The sequence below is a fragment of the Blennius ocellaris genome, assembly GCF_963422515.1.
Source record: "Blennius ocellaris genome assembly, chromosome: 16".
NCBI lineage: Eukaryota > Metazoa > Chordata > Actinopteri > Blenniiformes > Blenniidae > Blennius > Blennius ocellaris.
In genome coordinates this window covers 20,972,295-20,990,295 of record NC_137665.1, presented here as the reverse complement: position 1 = coordinate 20,990,295, position 18,001 = coordinate 20,972,295, and the positions used below count along the sequence as shown (strand labels likewise).

At 47.2% G+C, this 18,001-nt stretch overlaps 1 protein-coding gene across 1 annotated transcript in view; it reads left to right on the top strand.

Annotated features, from left to right (window-relative positions):
- Positions 1-18,001, top strand: part of LOC308141458 (shisa family member 6) — a gene marked incomplete at both ends in the record, with an annotated part of 100,273 nt that overhangs the window by 6,725 nt on the left and 75,547 nt on the right. The window contains 3 exons of the mRNA XM_080511632.1: positions 535-692; positions 12,953-13,048; positions 14,684-14,752. Coding sequence (XP_080367758.1) covers positions 535-692; positions 12,953-13,048; positions 14,684-14,752 — 323 coding nt within the window. The remainder of the gene's footprint in view (positions 1-534; positions 693-12,952; positions 13,049-14,683; positions 14,753-18,001) is intronic.

Sequence of the window (18,001 nt, the reverse complement as noted above, 5' to 3'; positions counted from 1 at the left end):
TGTTGACTGACACCCCCCCCCCCCCCCCTCCCCCGTCACCCTTCTCAATCTTTTTCTCATTAAGACATATGTTTTTAAATTGGGCCTCCTCCTGCTGCAAATCATGTGGGACGACGCAGAATCAGGTCGCCTCGGTCTGCGAAGGAGAAGCTGAAGCTGCTCCTGGAAGGGAACCTATTAATACACCGTAGATCTCCCAAAGTCACACGCTGTGGAAAAAGTGGACTTTGCGCTTGCTTCAGGTTGACATTGACACAGTTGAACGGCTTCCTTTAAGAACACGCCTCTGTCGTCTCCTGAGTCGATGATTGAATTCAACCAGTTGGAGAAATGTGAATTCCATTGGTTAAATGAGCGCGTGTCCATTGTGAGGACGAGCCTCCCCTCTGACTGTGGCTGTGGTTTGGATTTCCTCTCCGCTTCGGTCCAAACTGGAGCCGCAGCCAAAGGAAAGACGCAGTAGAAGCTGCTTGCTAATTGAAAAAAACAACAAAACAAAAGCCAGCTCAGTGCGTCTGTGTCGTTTCTCTCCAGAGCCCTGGCGGACATTCTGAGGCAACAAGGACCAGTTCCCATCTCCCAGTACGAACATGAAAACATGGCCGCCATCGACGGGTCGCCCAAAGACGAGACGCCGGTCAGAACCTCCAAGAACCACTACACGCCGGTTCACAGCAAGGCTTCCAACCACGGTACGTCACACACCTCTGCTGCGCCGCACTTTGATGTCCTAGGAGCTGCATTCAGAATCTGCTGTGTCTGTGTGAGCTGGACTGGCTCCGCCCACACATGACCATCTATGGGAAGAGGAGGAAGTACTTCCTCTCGTGGTGCCATGTGCCAGAGCAGAGCTGCCTGATTGTGGGAGGAGTCAAAGGGGGAGGAGCCTACCTTGATTGTGATTGGCTGAACCCCCGATGACACTATATAGGGTTTGATTTCTGATTGGCGGTTGGAGCAACACACTTTTTAAAACCTGGAACAAGCCAGGAGAGAGAGAGAGGACACTCTTTCTTCTTCTGGGGCGTCGGTCCAGGTGTGGAGACGAGTAGAACTGCTGGAGAACCTTGAGGGAGTAGATTTTTACACAACATGACCTCATCAAGTGAACTCTTTATTGTATTTTTGTTTCAGAAAAGATTTGCGTTTACAAAGCAACATTTTGAAATCAATGTCTGTTTCGAGAAAACACTGAAACTGATGTAGTTTCCATGTCGGACCACTAGTGGGTGCTGTTGTTGAACACACACACACACACACACACACACACACACACACACACACACACACACACACACACACACACACACACACACACACACACACACACACACACACACACACACACACACACACACACACAGCAGAGAACTTCTAAACATGAACAATGAGAGAACATTCTCATTGACAGACCATCAAGTTGGAGTGTTATTACAGTGACTTTCAAAATAAAACCACCAAATTGGATTGTTATTACAGTGACTGTCAAAATAAAACTACCGATTTTGATTGTTATTACGGTGACTGTTAAAATAAAAGTACCAAGTCCAGGAGAATTAGAGCTGGGAGTCCTGACATCACTTTGCTCTGACTGGCTCTACTGAGCATGTGCAGAACTACTAGTTCCTGGTGAGCATGCATAGTGGCAGCGCCTCAGAAAGTTTTGCCCCCCTGTTTCCACGGAGACAGTCGAGTTTTTAATTTTCTCCCAATCCCCAAAACAACAAAGCCTTACATTTCCACTCGAAATTGTGTAGCTCCTGCCACGTTCTGATTACGGCAGCTGAAGCTTTACGAGCTGCTCCTTAATCCGGCACATCTTTTTGATTGACGTCCCCGGAAACCGACGGTTGTTCCCCCGGTCTCCCTCCACAGGAAGTGTGCGGCAAATTAAGTGCGACGCCCCGTCCGAGGCCCCGTCTCCCCCACGCTGCCGTCCCTTAAGCCTACTCAGCACCGGCTGTAAAATTGAGATGCGAGTTATTATCGTGCGCGGGCGGCGCACGCTTTTTGTCCAGAGATAATTGTGGCGTTCCGGGCGGCTCCTCATGCTCGGTCTCCAGCTCCCTGCTCTGAGATCAGCTGGCTCGCTAAGTGGCCTGCTAGGGTGTCCCACATTCTGCAGGGCAAGGTCTCACTCTGGTTTTCACCCTGCGTGTCCTCCACCAGGACCGGCTGGGACGGCAGCACCGCTCTGCTCTGACTTCACCTGACTGGGGCTGATCCACCGTAGACTGGATATGTGATGGGAGTGGATTTGTGGCGTTGTCCAGGGAAATGGGTTTCACCCAAAGAGGAAATGTGTTGATCGGACGGCGTTTTAATGGTGTTATTTGAACAGACGATCCGCTACCGCTGCTGACGTGTGACGTGCTCACAGTGAAACGACGGCGTTCCACCAGGAGCCCTTCTCAGCCCACTAATAGAACCCTTTAAGTCCTTTTACTCAAATTCTACATATCGTTTCCTGGACGCACATGAACAACAGCCACATTAGACTTTGGTTGCCATGGTGACCAGAGAAATCATAAAGAATTTTCTTATTTTTTATTCGATTTGAAACCGGAATTTTGGAATCATTTTGCTCGAATGTCTCAATTGATGAGAAGTCAGGAAAGTTTAGATGCAACTGAGTCGTCTGATGTAACTTCTAACATCAGATTATAGAGCATCTTCCTCCTCTAACATCAGATTATAGAACATCTTCCTCCTCTAATATCAGATTATAGATCATCTTCCTCCTCTAACATCAGATTATAGAGCATCTTCTTCCTCTAACATCAGATTATAGAGCATCTTCCTCCACTAACATCAGATTATAGAGCATCTCCCTCCTCTAACATCAGATTATAGAGCATCTCCCTCCTCTAACATCAGATTATAGAGCATCTTCCTCCTCTAACATCAGATTATAGAGCATCTTCCTCCCCTAACATCAAATTATAGAGCACCTTCCTCCTCTAATATCAGATTATAGAGCACCTTCCTCCTCTAACATCGGATCATAGAACATCTTCCTCCTCTAACATAAGATTATAGAGCATCTTCCTCCTCTAACATCAGATTATAGAACATCTCCCTCCTCTAACATCAGATTATAGAGCACATTCTTCCTCTAACATCAGATTATAGAGCATCTTCCTCCTCGAACACCAGATTATAGAGCATCTTCCTCCTCTAACATCAGACTATAGAACATCTCCCTCCTCTAACATCAGATTATAGAGCACATTCCTCCTCCAACATCAGATTATAGAGCATCTTCCTCCTCGAACACCAGATTATAGAGCATCTTCCTCCTCTAACATCAGATTATAGAGCATCTTCCTCCTCTGACATCAGACTATAGAGCATCTTCCTCCTCTAATATCACATTATAGAGCATCTTCCGCCACTAACATCAGATTATAGAGCACCTTCCTCCTCTAATATCAGATTATAGAGCATCTTCCTCCTCTAATATCAGATTATAGAGCATCTTCCTCCTCTAATATCAGCTTATAGAGTATCTTCCTCGTCTAGCATCAGATTATAGAGCATCAGCATCAGTAGAGGAGGAGGAGGAGGAAGAGCAAGAAGAAGAGGATATCTAAACAACAGATCATATTTCAAGTAATTCATTTTGTCATTAAGTCAGTCCAGGTGAGTCTAGGTGAGTCCAGGTGAGTCCAGGTGAGTCCAGGTGAGTCCAGGTGAGTCCAGGTCAGTCCAGGTGAGTGCAGGTCAGTCCAGGTCAGTCCAGGTCAGTTCCAGCAGGTTTGATGACATAAGGACAGAATAAACAAGATGCAGGTTAAACAATGACGGTTTGTCTCGACGACCCTTCATCTACTTTTCTGCAGCGACACGAAGTGAAGAATCTTCACTCTGTCTTGATCACTGACATGGTGATGGAGGATTACAAACCCCGGATCATGTTTGTGCTGCTGGTTCTGGATCTGGCCCTGGCCCTGGCCCTGGTTCTGGCTCCGACTCTGACTCTGACTCTGACTCTGACTCTGACTCTGACTCTGACCGTGGCTTTGACTCTGACTCTGACTCTGACTCTGACTCTGACTCTGACTCTGACTCTGGTTCTGGTTCTGGTTCTGGTTCTGGTTCTGGTTCTGGTTCTGGATCTGGCTCTGGCTCTGGCTCTGGCTCTGGCTCTGGTTCTGACTCTGACTCTGACTCTGACTCTGGTTCTGGTTCTGGTTCTGGTTCTGGTTCTGGTTCTGACTCTGGCTCTGACTCTGGTTCTTACTCTGACTCTGGTTCTGGTTCTGATTCTGGTTCTGGCTCCGACTCTGACTCTGACTCTGACTCTGACTCTGACTCTGACCGTGGCTTTGACTCTGACTCTGACTCTGACTCTGGTTCTGGTTCTGGTTCTGGTTCTGGATCTGGCTCTGGCTCTGGCTCTGGCTCTGGCTCTGGTTCTGACTCTGGTTCTGGTTCTGGTTCTGGTTCTGGTTCTGGTTCTGGTTCTGGTTCTGACTCTGACTCTGACTGACTCTGACTCTGACTCTGACTCTGACTCTGACTCTGGTTCTGGTTCTGGTTCTGGCTCTGGCTCTGGTTCTTACTCTGGTTCTGACTCTGACTCTGACTCTGACTCTGACTCTGACTCTGGTTCTGACTCGGACTCTGACTCTGGTTCTGACTCTGGTTCTGGTTCTGGATCTGGCTCTGGCTCTGGCTCTGGCTCTGGTTCTGACTCTGGCTCTGGCTCTGGCTCTGGCTCTGGTTCTGGTTCTGGTTCTGGTTCTGGCTCTGGTTGGGTGTGTGAACGTAGCGGTAGACGAGGGCGGAGCTTGTCCAGAGCTGAAGCAGCTCAGAGGAGACGTGAGTCACTTCTGACACTTTGATGACGACAGTGAAGAGAATTAGTTTTCTGTTGTGCAGCGAAGCAGCCGGAGCTCAGAACATTGATAATGCAGGATCTGACTGGAGCTGCTGCTGCGCCTCACAGTCCACTAACTGCATTTTCACGCCAAGTCGTCTGTTCTGGGTGGAAAAACAACTCAGAACAACAGTTTGATTCCTTCCAGTCCTGTTTTCTCTGAGGCGTTGTTCCTCGACGACACGATTCAGTCGGAGGTTTATTTGGATTTGGATTTCAGGATTAACATGATTTGAATCTGGTCTTAAACACAATTTCTCTGTAAGCTCAAACCTGGGCTCATTTCATGTTGTCTGCCAAAGATGTATTCTGGGTTTGTTGCTGTTTAATATGATCATACATAGACTTTCAAGGTACCAGAACGTTTAGAACCTTAAGTCTGATTCACAGTCCAGAAGGAAGGAGGACGAACTGCTTCCTGACGTCGGCCAGCAGCGGGAACTTTTTAAACTCTGAGACCAAGCTGTGAACTTGTAAGCTATTCCCCCTCACCACAGGCCACGCCCTCTCAGCACAGATCACGCCCCTCACTACAGGCCACACCCCTCAGCACAGACCACACCCATCACCACAAGTCATGAGGCTCGACGCAGGCCACGCCCCTCTAACCACAGGCCGCACCCCTCAGTACAGACCACGCCCTCTCACCACATATCACGCCCCTCACTACAGGCCACGCCCTCTCACCACATATCACGCCCCTCACCACAGACCACGCCCCTCTCACCACAGGCTCCACCCCCTCAGTGCAGGCCACGTTCATCACCACAGATCACGCCCCTCACCACAGGCCACGCCCCTCACCACAGGCCACGCCCCTCTCACCACAGGTCACGCCCCATCACCCCAGGCCACGCCCCCTCACCACTGGTGAATGCGTAGTGGTGTTTTAACTGCACAGCTCCTTTCTCGCCTCCAATGTTTCCAGAAACACATTTCACTGAACTGTTTCAGTAATAAAAGAGAAAGCTTGTGTCTGAGCCGCCATGTTGGTCTGGTTTTACCTGCAGGAGCTGACAGACCTGAATCAGGCGCAACTCAGCCGAGCCAGTACGACATGCTACATGCTACATGGAGCTCACGCGGTAGCGAGGCTACATGCGAAACATGATTAAAATTTGACTGATAAAATCATGAGAGGGTCATCACTTAACAAGGGAACCGGTTACTCCTAAACACCGGTGGTCTGGTGGCTGGGAGACCTCCTGAATCCTCAGGTCGCCTCCAGACAGAGAAGCGTCTGCAGAGCGAGATGCCCTCTGACGACTCGCTCCACCAGGACGGGTCCTTCCTGCACCCAGCCAGTGTTTTCTCAGTGTCAGGGGAAAAACTGCAGCGTGTCCTAACATTTCCCTCAATTCATTATCGTCCGTGACCCACACATGAACGACGTTGTCACGCTCGTTGTCATGGAAACCAACGGTCGGCACAACACAGAAGCAGGCGTGACCATGAACTGGACCGTTTCTTATCTCTCACTGGTTTGAACCTGGCGTGTGGATATGAGGCAAGATATAAATCCTCCTCATGAAGCTTGCACGCTTCCCAAGACGTCTGGATCAAACCTGCACTCTGTTCACTCAGAATAAAACATGCACAAGCTGCTTTTAATGTTTTTTTTTAATGCAGCAGATATTTGGAACGAGCTCAAACGCTGAGTTTAAGCGAAGCTCCTGGATCAATAAGGCGTTTGCTCACTTCAGGCTCCAGTGTAGCTTTTATTGGTTCATCCCACTCACTTATTAACTTTTTAATTAAAATTTTAAATGGAAGTGTTTGCGTGTTTTATCAGTATTCATTCACCTTTTATGCTCTTTTTGTTGCGATTGTGAAACCGCCTCAGAAGCGTCAACGCAAACTGCTGTGAATCGCCTCGTCGCTGAAATAGATGGGAAAAAAAGAAAGCTTTTCCTTCACGGTTTACATTTTATTTATTAGTATTGAATTCAATGCACATATCTGCTCTCAGATTCCATGACTGTTGTAGGTAAACAAATGTCATTAATCTTGCCGAGCGCGCCAGCGGTGATTCTTTTCATCAACAAATCCTTTTGTCACTCTGACGTTCATTATTACACGCCGCAGTTTTAATCACAAAGTGTTTCTCATTATTTGTGCAAATGGAAGGAATTATTTTTCTCAGTGCAGCAACACAAGGAGAAGCTTATTTAAATATATCAGTAGATTAGTTCAATTCAAAACTATTCGTCCATTTTAGGGCTGAGCGAGTCGTCCCTCCCTTTGTAATGAGATCAACAACACAGAGTTGTTATAATATGCAGATGACATTCTGGTTTTCATTTGTCACTGATGGAACATCGTGAAAAACGAATGAAAACAATTTAGCATGTTTATTGAGAGAGTTAAATGAATGTTTTTTTAGCCATTCATCTGTGAGAAAAAGACTTTATTACTTTCATTCATTGGGAATTTGTAGGTTTTGAGGGAAAATCTTTACAGAACAAAGAGTTGATAGAGAACAAGATCCTCAGGAAGAAAACTCTTTCTACATATGCCCTCTTTCTACCATTAACTCTGTTTTTATGACGTCCGTGACCCGAAGAGTTCTACTGAAGAAACCGAGGATGAAGGGAAGCTTGAGACGGACACAGAAAATAACTCCTCACAATTCTCCGATTCACCGTCGGCTGACATGACGACCTTCAGGAGACGTCCAGCTGGTAGAAACCCTGAGGAAGAGTTCAGTCACTCACCTGGACAAACCTGCAGCTCACCAGTGTCACACTGGTTTAGGACCGGAGGAGGCTGAAGTCATTGAAATCCAGATTTTAGAGCATCTTCCTCCACATTTAGATTTGATATCTGAGTTCAGGTGGAAGAATCCAACATGAAGATGCTCTATGATCTGATGTTTGAGGAGGAAGATGCTCTATAATCTGATGTTAGAGGAGGAAGATGCTCTATAATCTGATGTTAGAGGAGGAAGATGCTTTATAATCTGATGTTAGAGGAGATAGATGCTCTATAATCTGATGTTAGAGGAGATAGATGCTCTATAATCTGATGTTAGAGGAGGAAGATGCTTTATAATCTGATGTTAGAGGAGGAAGATGTTCTATAATCTGATGTTACAGGAGATAGATGCTCTATAATCTGATGCTAGGATGAGGAAGATGCTCTATAATCTGATGTTAGAGGATATAGATGCTCTATAATCTGATGCTAGGATGAGGAAGATGCTCTATAATATGATGTTAGAGGAGATAGATACTCTATAATCTGATGTTAGAGGAGGAAGATGCTCTATAATCTGATGTTAGAGGAGATAGATACTCTATAATCTGATGTTAGAGGGGGAAGATGCTCTATAACCTGATGTTACAGGAGATAGGTGCTCTATAATCTGATGCTAGAATAAGGAAGATGCTCTATAATCTGATGTTAGAGGAGATAGATGCTCTATAATCTGATGCTAGGATGAGGAAGATGCTCTATAATCTGATGTTACAGGAGATAGATGCTCTATAATCTGATGCTAGGATGAGGAAGATGCTCTATAATCTGATGTTAGAGGATATAGATGCTCTATAATCTGATGCTAGGATGAGGAAGATGCTCTATAATATGATGTTAGAGGAGATAGATACTCTATAATCTGATGTTAGAGGAGGACGGTGCTCTATAATCTGATGTTAGAGGAGGAAGATGCTCTATAATCTGATGTTAGAGGAGATAGATACTCTATAATCTGATGTTAGAGGGGGAAGATGCTCTATAATCTTATGTTAGAGGAGGAATATGCTCTATAATCTGATGTTACAGGAGATAGGTGCTCTATAATCTGATGCTAGGATGAGGAAGATGCTCTATAATCTGATGTTAGAGGAGATAGATGCTCTATAATCTGATGCTAGGATGAGAAATGTTCTCCTCCACACCCTGGTTGAGGTTGATGGTTTCATTCCCCGTGGGTCCTGACATTTTGGCGCCGAGGTGAAAGTAGCGGCGGAGAACCGAGGGTCTCTGCTGGATGCTGCCGGGTTCATTTCAGTTCCTTCAGTTTGGGAGGAAGTTTTTTACAAACGGTGTCACGTCGCTGATGAAAATGATTCTGCCTGTAGAGCAACAATTACAGAGGCTGTTTGTGTCGGCGGTTGTTCAACACAACAGCTCTTATTAACGCTTCCACGTGAGAGAGCGAGTGTGGGATTATATCAACATAAGGGTTGTGCAGAGCGGCTGGTCGCTGCAGCCGGAGCCTCACATGGTCGTCCTGTTGAACACAGAACAAGGGGAGTCAACTGACATTCCAGTGGACAGACCACCAAGTGGTGTCGTGATTTACGGTGACTGTCAAAATAAAAGTCAGTCAGATTATAGAGCAGTGTTTTTCAACCACTGTGCCGCGGCACACTGGTGTTTCCGCGAGATCTCATCAGGTGAGCCGTGGGAAAGTATCCAATTTCACATTTTTTTCAAAAAAACATTTGCTCTCACAATCGACAGTGTGTTGCAGAGTAATCATGTATAAATACTCTTCACCACTAGAGGGCAGCACAGAACTTTGCCGGTGAAAGTGAAAGTGACAGACGTCAGTGTGGTTCATCTCCACCTCCTGCTACCATCTTGTATCAAAGTACTGTGTCAGTGACAGTGATGGAGAAGTTTTAGAAAAGGAAGAATGTGAACCAGGATCTCAGCTCTTCATCCATCAGGTCCAGGTTTCACACTGAAGGAGGCACTATTAAAAAAACACATTGGGAAATACTTTTTTCTGCATTTGCTTGATTCCTGTTGATAAAACTTTGATGAGAAAGACTTTATATTGTTAATAGAGGCTACAAAGTTTCACATTTTAACATTTTCGGGTGGTGGTGGTGGTGGTGGTGGTGGTGGTGGTGGTGGTGGTGGTGGTGTGACTCCAGGTTTTTCCAAAGAAAAAAGTGTGTCTTGGCTCAAAAAAGGTTGAAAAACACTGCTATAGAAGATAAATTCTGCATTGGCCCTCGTTATAAAACACGCAGGCCTCAGTTCTGCCAGTTGCCTTTGTTTGACCAATAAACTGCCATAAAGGTGAAACGATACAAACGTCAGTGATTTTAAAGTGACGGTTTGAGTTTAGCGTGACTCCCGCTCCGACTCCACACGAGGAAACAAGGCGCCACTTATCTGATGTTTACTTTCCCTGAAGGCCAATTACAACATTACCATGCGGTCCCACTATCCTCCACATTACAGCTTCTTCTGTTTTTTTTTGTTTTTTTTTAATTACTATGCGCCAGAGAGGAGACAGTTCGTTTTGGGTTTTTTTTTTTTTGTTGCTGTCACATTTTCAGAAATAATGAGGAAGTTCATGTTGAGTAATCTATATCACAGCCGGCTGCAGGATTATCGCTGCACAGAAACTCTCCGTCTCTCCTCGGATGTTTCTTCCTGGTTCCTCCGACGGTCCCAGATTAGCAGCGGTGGGCAAAGTGCGCCAGTAATCAGCTTTTAGTTTTCCTCCGGGTTTGACGAAGAACAAACAGACGAGCTGTGTTGTCGTGATGAAGGCCGAGTCCCGGCGCTCCCAGGTGCTTCTTCTCATTATGAACATTTGAAGTGTTGTTCGATCTCGGATTCACCCAGCGGCCTGGAGGGACGGACTTTAGAATCTTTAGAACCTTTAATGCCAATATTCTGGTGGACAGGTCACACCCTGTTTAAACGCCACAGGCCAGTGGAAACAAGAACCAACAGACCCGTAATGTACTGCGTAAGGAGAGCCGTGCAGTAGAATGTACTGCTTTGTGTATCAGTGATGAGTTTCTGTTCAGGCCTCTACTACTATATTCCTAACAGGTTTTATCTGTAGGGTTTAGTGATTGATCGTACGATGCATAGATGATAGGGCACTTTTTAATCTTGCAGGACTGGTGACAATTACAGGAAGGATTCACTTCTCTTCTCTTCTATTCTATTTAATATCTATCTCTTAACAGCTTCTCAGGCCCCGTTTAAGTAGTTTTGAGTTTTTTCAAGTGTTTTTTACCTTTTCCTTTCTGAAAATTTTCAGTTTTTACTGGCAACGTTTTGAAAACAATGTCAGTTTACACTGAAACCGCAAAATGCTGAAAATGATGTGGCATCCATGTCGGACCACTAGTGGGTGCTGTTGTTAGTTTTAGTTTTGAAAACACACACTCACACACACACACACACACACACACACACACACACACACACACACACACACACACACACACACACACACACACACACACACACACACACACACACACACACACACACACACACACACAGCAGGGAACAATAACTTCTAAACATGAACACATTCTTGTTGACTTATTGTTACAGTCACTGTCAAAATAAAAGTCCCAGGTCCAGGAGGATAAGGACTGGGGGTCATGACACCACAGAGGAAACTGTTCTGATCGTCTCTACTGAGCATGTGCAGAGGAACTAGTTCCTGCCATGGTAGCCTGCCATGCCCCCGAAACCCGAGGAAAGTTTCGCGTTTCCACTTGAAATCATTGTCATGGTAACAGTGGAAGCGATGAGGGAGGAACAGGGAGGCGGTCTAATCAAGCGTCTCTACGGGATTCCTGGGATTCCTGATTCACTCCTTCTTCCTCCGCGTGCCGTTTGCTCGTTGCCCGTTGCCGTTCAGACTAGCCGGTGATTGGCAGTGCAATTGAGCGCTGCCTCCGCCGCCGCGGCTCGTCCCGCTCCATTGTGCTCCACGCTGCAGTCTCCATTACGGCCGAGGCTCAGAGATGGACAAATTACATTCCTGGTCTTTGAACGTGGAGGAAATTCACCTGGAGTCCAGAGCCTCCGACTCGCACACACCGACTCCCGTGAAATCAATTACAGCATCGAGTGCTCCCAACTTTTATCCTCTTTTTTTTTTTTGTCCTCCGAGGAGCCAAAAGCGCTGCGGTTTTACGGCACAGTTAAATTTAATATTTTAGTTACTGTGGAGAAAAAAAAGAAAGAAGAGCATTCAGAGTAAATGGATGATGTGAATCTGCTGATTGCCTCGCCGGCGTCCTTCAGCTTCACGTACCGACGAGCCCGTGATGCTCCTCCACTCGCTTGAATTTTTTTTAAAGTTCATGTTCTTTTTTTTTCTTCAGCTCAGTTCATATCTGTCTTTTCTTCATAGTTCAACAAACTTTGAATATTTCTGTTAATAACCTTAATAACTGTTAAGCCATGGCGTGGTCGTCAACCATCGCTCAGTGTGACACCTTAAATACCTGCACCCACTGCCAAAGACACATATACAACTCTTTACAAACAAATTCAATCCAACTGGAGCCGCAGAACACGTTTCAAATTCGAAATGATAAAAAAAAAAAAACTAGAATATAATTTTGCTATATGTACAAAAACTGTTATGTTGCATAATGAAGTTTCATTTACAACTGAGGGATTTGACCATTCTAATACATTTATTTTAGTCTGATTTTAGCACTATCACTTTTTTTCTGCATTTCTTTTAAACAATTTTGCAAATTTAGCTGTCGTAACCATTTTGCAGATTTTTTTTTGCAATTTTACAAACCACTAATTTTAGGTTTCTTTTTTAGCTGTTTTTACATTTTCTCCCAAATTTCATGTAGCTTTAGCTTGTTTCGTCCTTTTGACAATGACTTGAGACGACATTTCTATGCATCTAACTTGCGTGTCACTAGAGGGGGCTAAAGAGCGACATGTGGCTGCAGAGTGAAGACCTCTGCTCTATGCTGATGAAGCTCCGCTGTTTTTGTAAACTAAACACTTTTATTGACTCGGGAATCACATCACTGGCTGGTGAGTTCTGACTTTATAATATTTTGCCTAGAAAGTCGTGCTGAATTTGGAATTGTTTGGAACGTTGATGGAAAGAGAAGGCAGTGTAACGTTCGTAAAATGTGTCCTGTTGGGCAGTGAATGCCCCCAGTGGACAGATTCCGTATTGCACTCAGTGGTTCTTTTCTTTACTCTGCGATGCGATCCAGTCCACCAAAATGGAAATGCTCATGTCTTGTGGCCTCTTTGGTTCACATCCAGCCCTTTGACCTCAGTGATTCAGTTGCAACACTAATATCTTGTCTCCCACAGGGCATTATGGGAAAGAAACCCTTCGCAGTGGAGGCCAAGACATGCACAACTTCATCTCCTCCGGGTTCGTCACTCTGGGTCGCGGCCACTTGAAAGGTAGACCACTCTCATTATCCTTCTCTTCCACTTCACAGTGAAAAGCCGCCCTGCAGAATGACAATCAGTCCACTCAGGGCGTCACGCTGCCGCCGTCCTCCTGCCAAATGACAGAGCAGGAAAAAAAACAAACAAAGAGATAAGAAAGGGAGAGAGAGAGAGAGAATGTGAGTTGTGGTGGAGCTCGGTGCTGGATGGACATTATGAGTCAGAGTGGCTGGAAGTGACATCTTGCAAAGTTCTCACGTGTCCTCGCTCCTCGTGCACGATTAAATCCACACTTCCCGATGACAAAGTCACACTGACACACTCTGTAGGCCATCGGCGCCGAGGCAGCGTGGCGCCGAGGCAGTATGGCGCCGAGGCAGCGTGGCGCCGAAGCTGCATATGCCGAGGCTGTATACGCCGAAGCAGTGTGGCACTGAGGCTGCATACACCGAGGCAGCGCGGCGCCGAGGCAGCGTGGCGCCAAGGCTGCATACGCCAAGGCTACATACGCCGAGGCAGCGTGGCACCGAGGCTGCATACGCCGAGGCTGCATACGCCGAGGCAGCGTGGCGCCGAGGCTGCATACGCCGAGGCTGCATACGCTGAGGCAGCGTGGCGCCGAGGCTGCATACGCCAAGGCTGTATACGCCGAGGCAGCGTGGCACTGAGGCTGCATACACCGAGGCAGCGCGGCGCCGAGGCAGCATGGCGCCAAGGCTGCATACGCCAAGGCTACATACGCCGAGGCAGCGTGGCACCAAGGCTGCATACGCCGAGGCTGCATACGCCGAGGCAGCGTGGCGCCGAGGCTGCATACGCCGAGGCTGCATACGCCGAGGCAGCGTGGCGCCGAGGCTGCATACGCCAAGGCTGTATACGCCGAGGCAGCGTGGCACTGAGGCTGCATACACCGAGGCAGCGTGGCGCCGAGGCAGCATGGCGCCAAGGCTGCATACGCCAAGGCTACATACGCCGAGGCAGCGTGGCACCGAGGCTGCATACGCCAAGGCTACATACGCCGAAGCAGCGTGGCGCCAAGGCTGCATACGTCAAGGCTACATACGCCTAGGCAGCGTGACGCCGAGGCTGCATACGCCGAGGCTGCGTACGCCGAGGCTGCATGGCACCGAGGCAGCGTGGCGCCGAGGCTGCATGGCACCGAGGCTGCATACACCGAGGCAGCGTGGCACCGAGGCAGCATGGCGCCAAGGCTGCACACGCCAAGGCTACATACGCCGAGGCAGCGTGGCACCGAGGCTGCATACGCCAAGGCTACATACGCCGAGGCAGCGTGGCACCGAGGCTGCATATGCCGAGGCTGCATACGCCAAGGCTACATACGCCGAGGCAGCGTGGCGCCAAGGCTGCATACGTCAAGGCTACATACGCCTTGGCAGTGTGGTGCCGAGGCTGCATACGCCGAGGCTGCATGGCACCGAGGCTGCGTGGCACCGAGGCAGCGTGGCGCCGAGGCAGCGTGGCGCCGAGGCTGCATACGCCGAGGCAGCGTGGCGCCGAGACAGCGTGGCACCGAGGCTGCGTACGCCGAGGCTGCATGGCACCGTAGAGACCAACGTAATGTCCTGCTAATCATTATGTAGTGGAGTTGGACGGCTGGTAAACAAGAGGCCTGATGTGTTTCCACAGCGCAGCACTCCATCGACGAGTCGGGACAGATGTCCTGGCAGGCCGACCTGGACGTCCCCATGTCCTACGGTACGTCCTCCTGCACACACACACACACACACACACACACACACACACACACACACACACACACACACACACACACACACACACACACACACACACACACACACACACACACACACAGACACTGAACAAAGCTGTAGTATTTCAGGTTTGCCTTTGAATGAATGCATGAATTCGATTTATCTGCATGAGTTTGTTTGTGTTGACGTTTGACGTTTTCCTCCACTTCCTGTCTGCAAGGTAAGTCGAGGACGATCTCACTTCACCGTGTTTCTGCGGGACTCTTTGTCTGAGTGACGATGTGTGAAACTGCTGATTTCACAAATGTTTTGCGGAGATTCTTTTTGCGTCTCAATCCTTAAAATATCCTTCTTTTTTGTGTCATTATGGCTTTAAATCAGCTGATCTTTGTCTTTGATCAGCTCAACTTTCAAACTCTCACTTCCTGTGATGCTTATTTGAATCACTTGTTCTCAAAGTGTAGCTCACGCCTCACTGGAAACGGAAGATGATGATGATGATGATGATGATGATGATGAGCATGAGTTAAGTTGTGACTTTCCTGGTCTGGTTCTGGCATTTCATTTGGAAGAAATCCACTTTTTAAGTAACGAATACGACCAGAATGTCCTCGTCAGACTGAGCATGTCCGCTAACGTCACATGACCTCGGTATTGTCATCACAGCCAGGACCCACTACGTTGGTATTGATATGCTACTGATCCAACAAAGCTCAGAGAAATCACACTGAAAGTATTCCAAAAAACATTTAAAGAGGTCCTATAATCCAGTTCACCTCCTCCTCCGCCTCCTCCTGGTCTCTCCAGAAACCTCGTATTCAAAGTTTCCAGCTCCTCCTTGATTCTCCTCCATTACAATATTGGATCCTAGGAGCTGCATTCAGAATCTGCTGTGTCTGTGTGAGCTGGACTGGCTCCGCCCACACATGACCATCTATGGGAAGAGGAGGAAGTACTTCCTCTCGTGGTGCCATGTGCCAGAGCAGAGCTGCCTGATTGTGGGAGGAGTCAAAGGGGGAGGAGCCTACCTTGATTGTGATTGGCTAAACCCCCCGATGACACTATATAGGGTTTGATTTCTGATTGGCTGCTTGGAGCAACACACTTTTTAAAACCTGGAACAAGCCAGGAGAGAGAGAGGACACTCTTTCTTCTTCTGGGGCGTCGGTCCTGTATGGGGATGATTAGTTCTGTTGGAGAACCTTCAGCGAGCTGACTTTTTCATAACATGACCTGATTAAGTGAACACTTCAGTGTATTTTTGTTTCAGGAAAGTTTTGCATTTACACAGCAACATTTTGAAATCAATGTCTGTTTCCAGAAAACACTGAAACTGATGTAGATTCCATGTAGGACCACTAGTGGGTGCTGTTGTTAGTTTTAGTACTGAAAACACACAGACACACACACACACACACACACACACACACACACACACACACACACACACACACACACACACACACACACACACACACACACACACACACACACACACACACGAGTGGTACTGCTGGAGAACCTTCAGGAAGTAGATTTAAAGTATGTAGGATTTAAAAAAATTCCTTTGTGCTGTTGGTGGCAGCAGTGAGGTAGCCAAATGCTAACGCTAATGCTAATAATAATGCCACTATGCACATTATGACGTATGTGCTAAAGTGAGAAATCGTCTGAGAGTAAAGGAGTTGCTGAGAAGTAACTAGTTACTCTTGATATGCAGTAAACCTTCTCAGCACAAACACGCCACTGGCTGCAGAGTGAAGAAACGCATCACTTCCTGCCCACGCTGGGCGGCGTGCCGTCGTCTTCCCCACGCCGTCGGCTTTGCTGGTTCTGAATTGAAGAGCACAGATTTAAAACAAGCAACTTTGAAAAGCAATTAGTACGAGACGCCGGCGGGAGAGGCTCGGTTCAGATCATCAGCCTGGAACCGAGCGCTGCTCGTAACTCCTCCAACTCCACTGAAGAGACAAAAACAAACACGCAAATTAGCATTTGAAAGGCAGAAGAGACAGTCGACATCAAACCGAGGCGGGAACACGAGGTGGTAAACACACTTTAACACACACACACACACTTTAACACACACACACACACTGGGTGGCAGTTTGACACGACACCTGGAGGCTCCTGAACAGCAGGTTTGAAAACAGACGTTGGCTCCCGTCAGCCGGTGAACTGAGTGAAGCTTCGTCTGTTTCCACCGCCAGGTAGAGACGCGGCGTGCAGCGGCTGTCGCTTCCTCAGAGCGGAGGAGGTCGCAGCCTCCGTCACATATGTGTCAGCTTGACAGCCGGCGGGGGCCAGTTGGAGGACTGCCCCCCCCCCCCCCACACACACACACCTCCTGTCAGCAGACTGACAGATGTACAGATGTACAGATGTGTGCGGCGTTCGCTGCTCGGTGAAGAGGCGTATCAGTGCAGATCTTGACGTTTCCCTCAGAATCCTGGTTTCACCGTTTCAGTATTTGATGCAGTACATTTGAGCCCCTCTACTCTCACGTCTTCTTGAACCTTCATATCTTTGATTGTTGGTCAGATTTATGTCCAATACGACTTATTTCATCACTTCATGTTCAGTCACTTTCCGTGATTTCCTTCACGTGTCGCCGCCGTTTTCCTCTCATAGTTCAACTTTCCTCTTCGCTTTGCAGTATCTTTCTTCTTTTGCTAGTAATTCACTCTTGATGAAGCAGGACTTTGTTTCTGTCTCCGGAAATTTAATAAAATAAAGAGGGGAGCTCAACCACCATCCAACCAAACATACAACCAGACATCCAGCCAACTCACTAACCAGCTAACCAACCAACCAACCAACCAACCAACCATCCAATCAACCAACAAACCAACCAACCATCCAATCAACCAACAAACCAACCAACCATCTAACTATCCAACTAACCATCCAGCCAACCCACTAACCAGCTAACCAACCATCCATCCATCCGACCAACCGACCAACCAGCCACCAAACTGAATGTATTCTTCACCAGAAATATTTTTCATTATCTACATTTCACAAACAGTTTTAAAAAAGTATTTTCTTGACTTATAATTGTATCTATACCACTTAAATTTTCCGGTAGTGTTAAAATTGATATTAAATATCTTCGTGTCCAAATATGCATTAAAAAAAACCCTCCTTATTTTCTTGCAGCGATATGATATTTGACTTTGAGCTCAACTCTTCCCAAGTCTCTTTTGGAAGGTATTGGGTAGAGGACAGATCA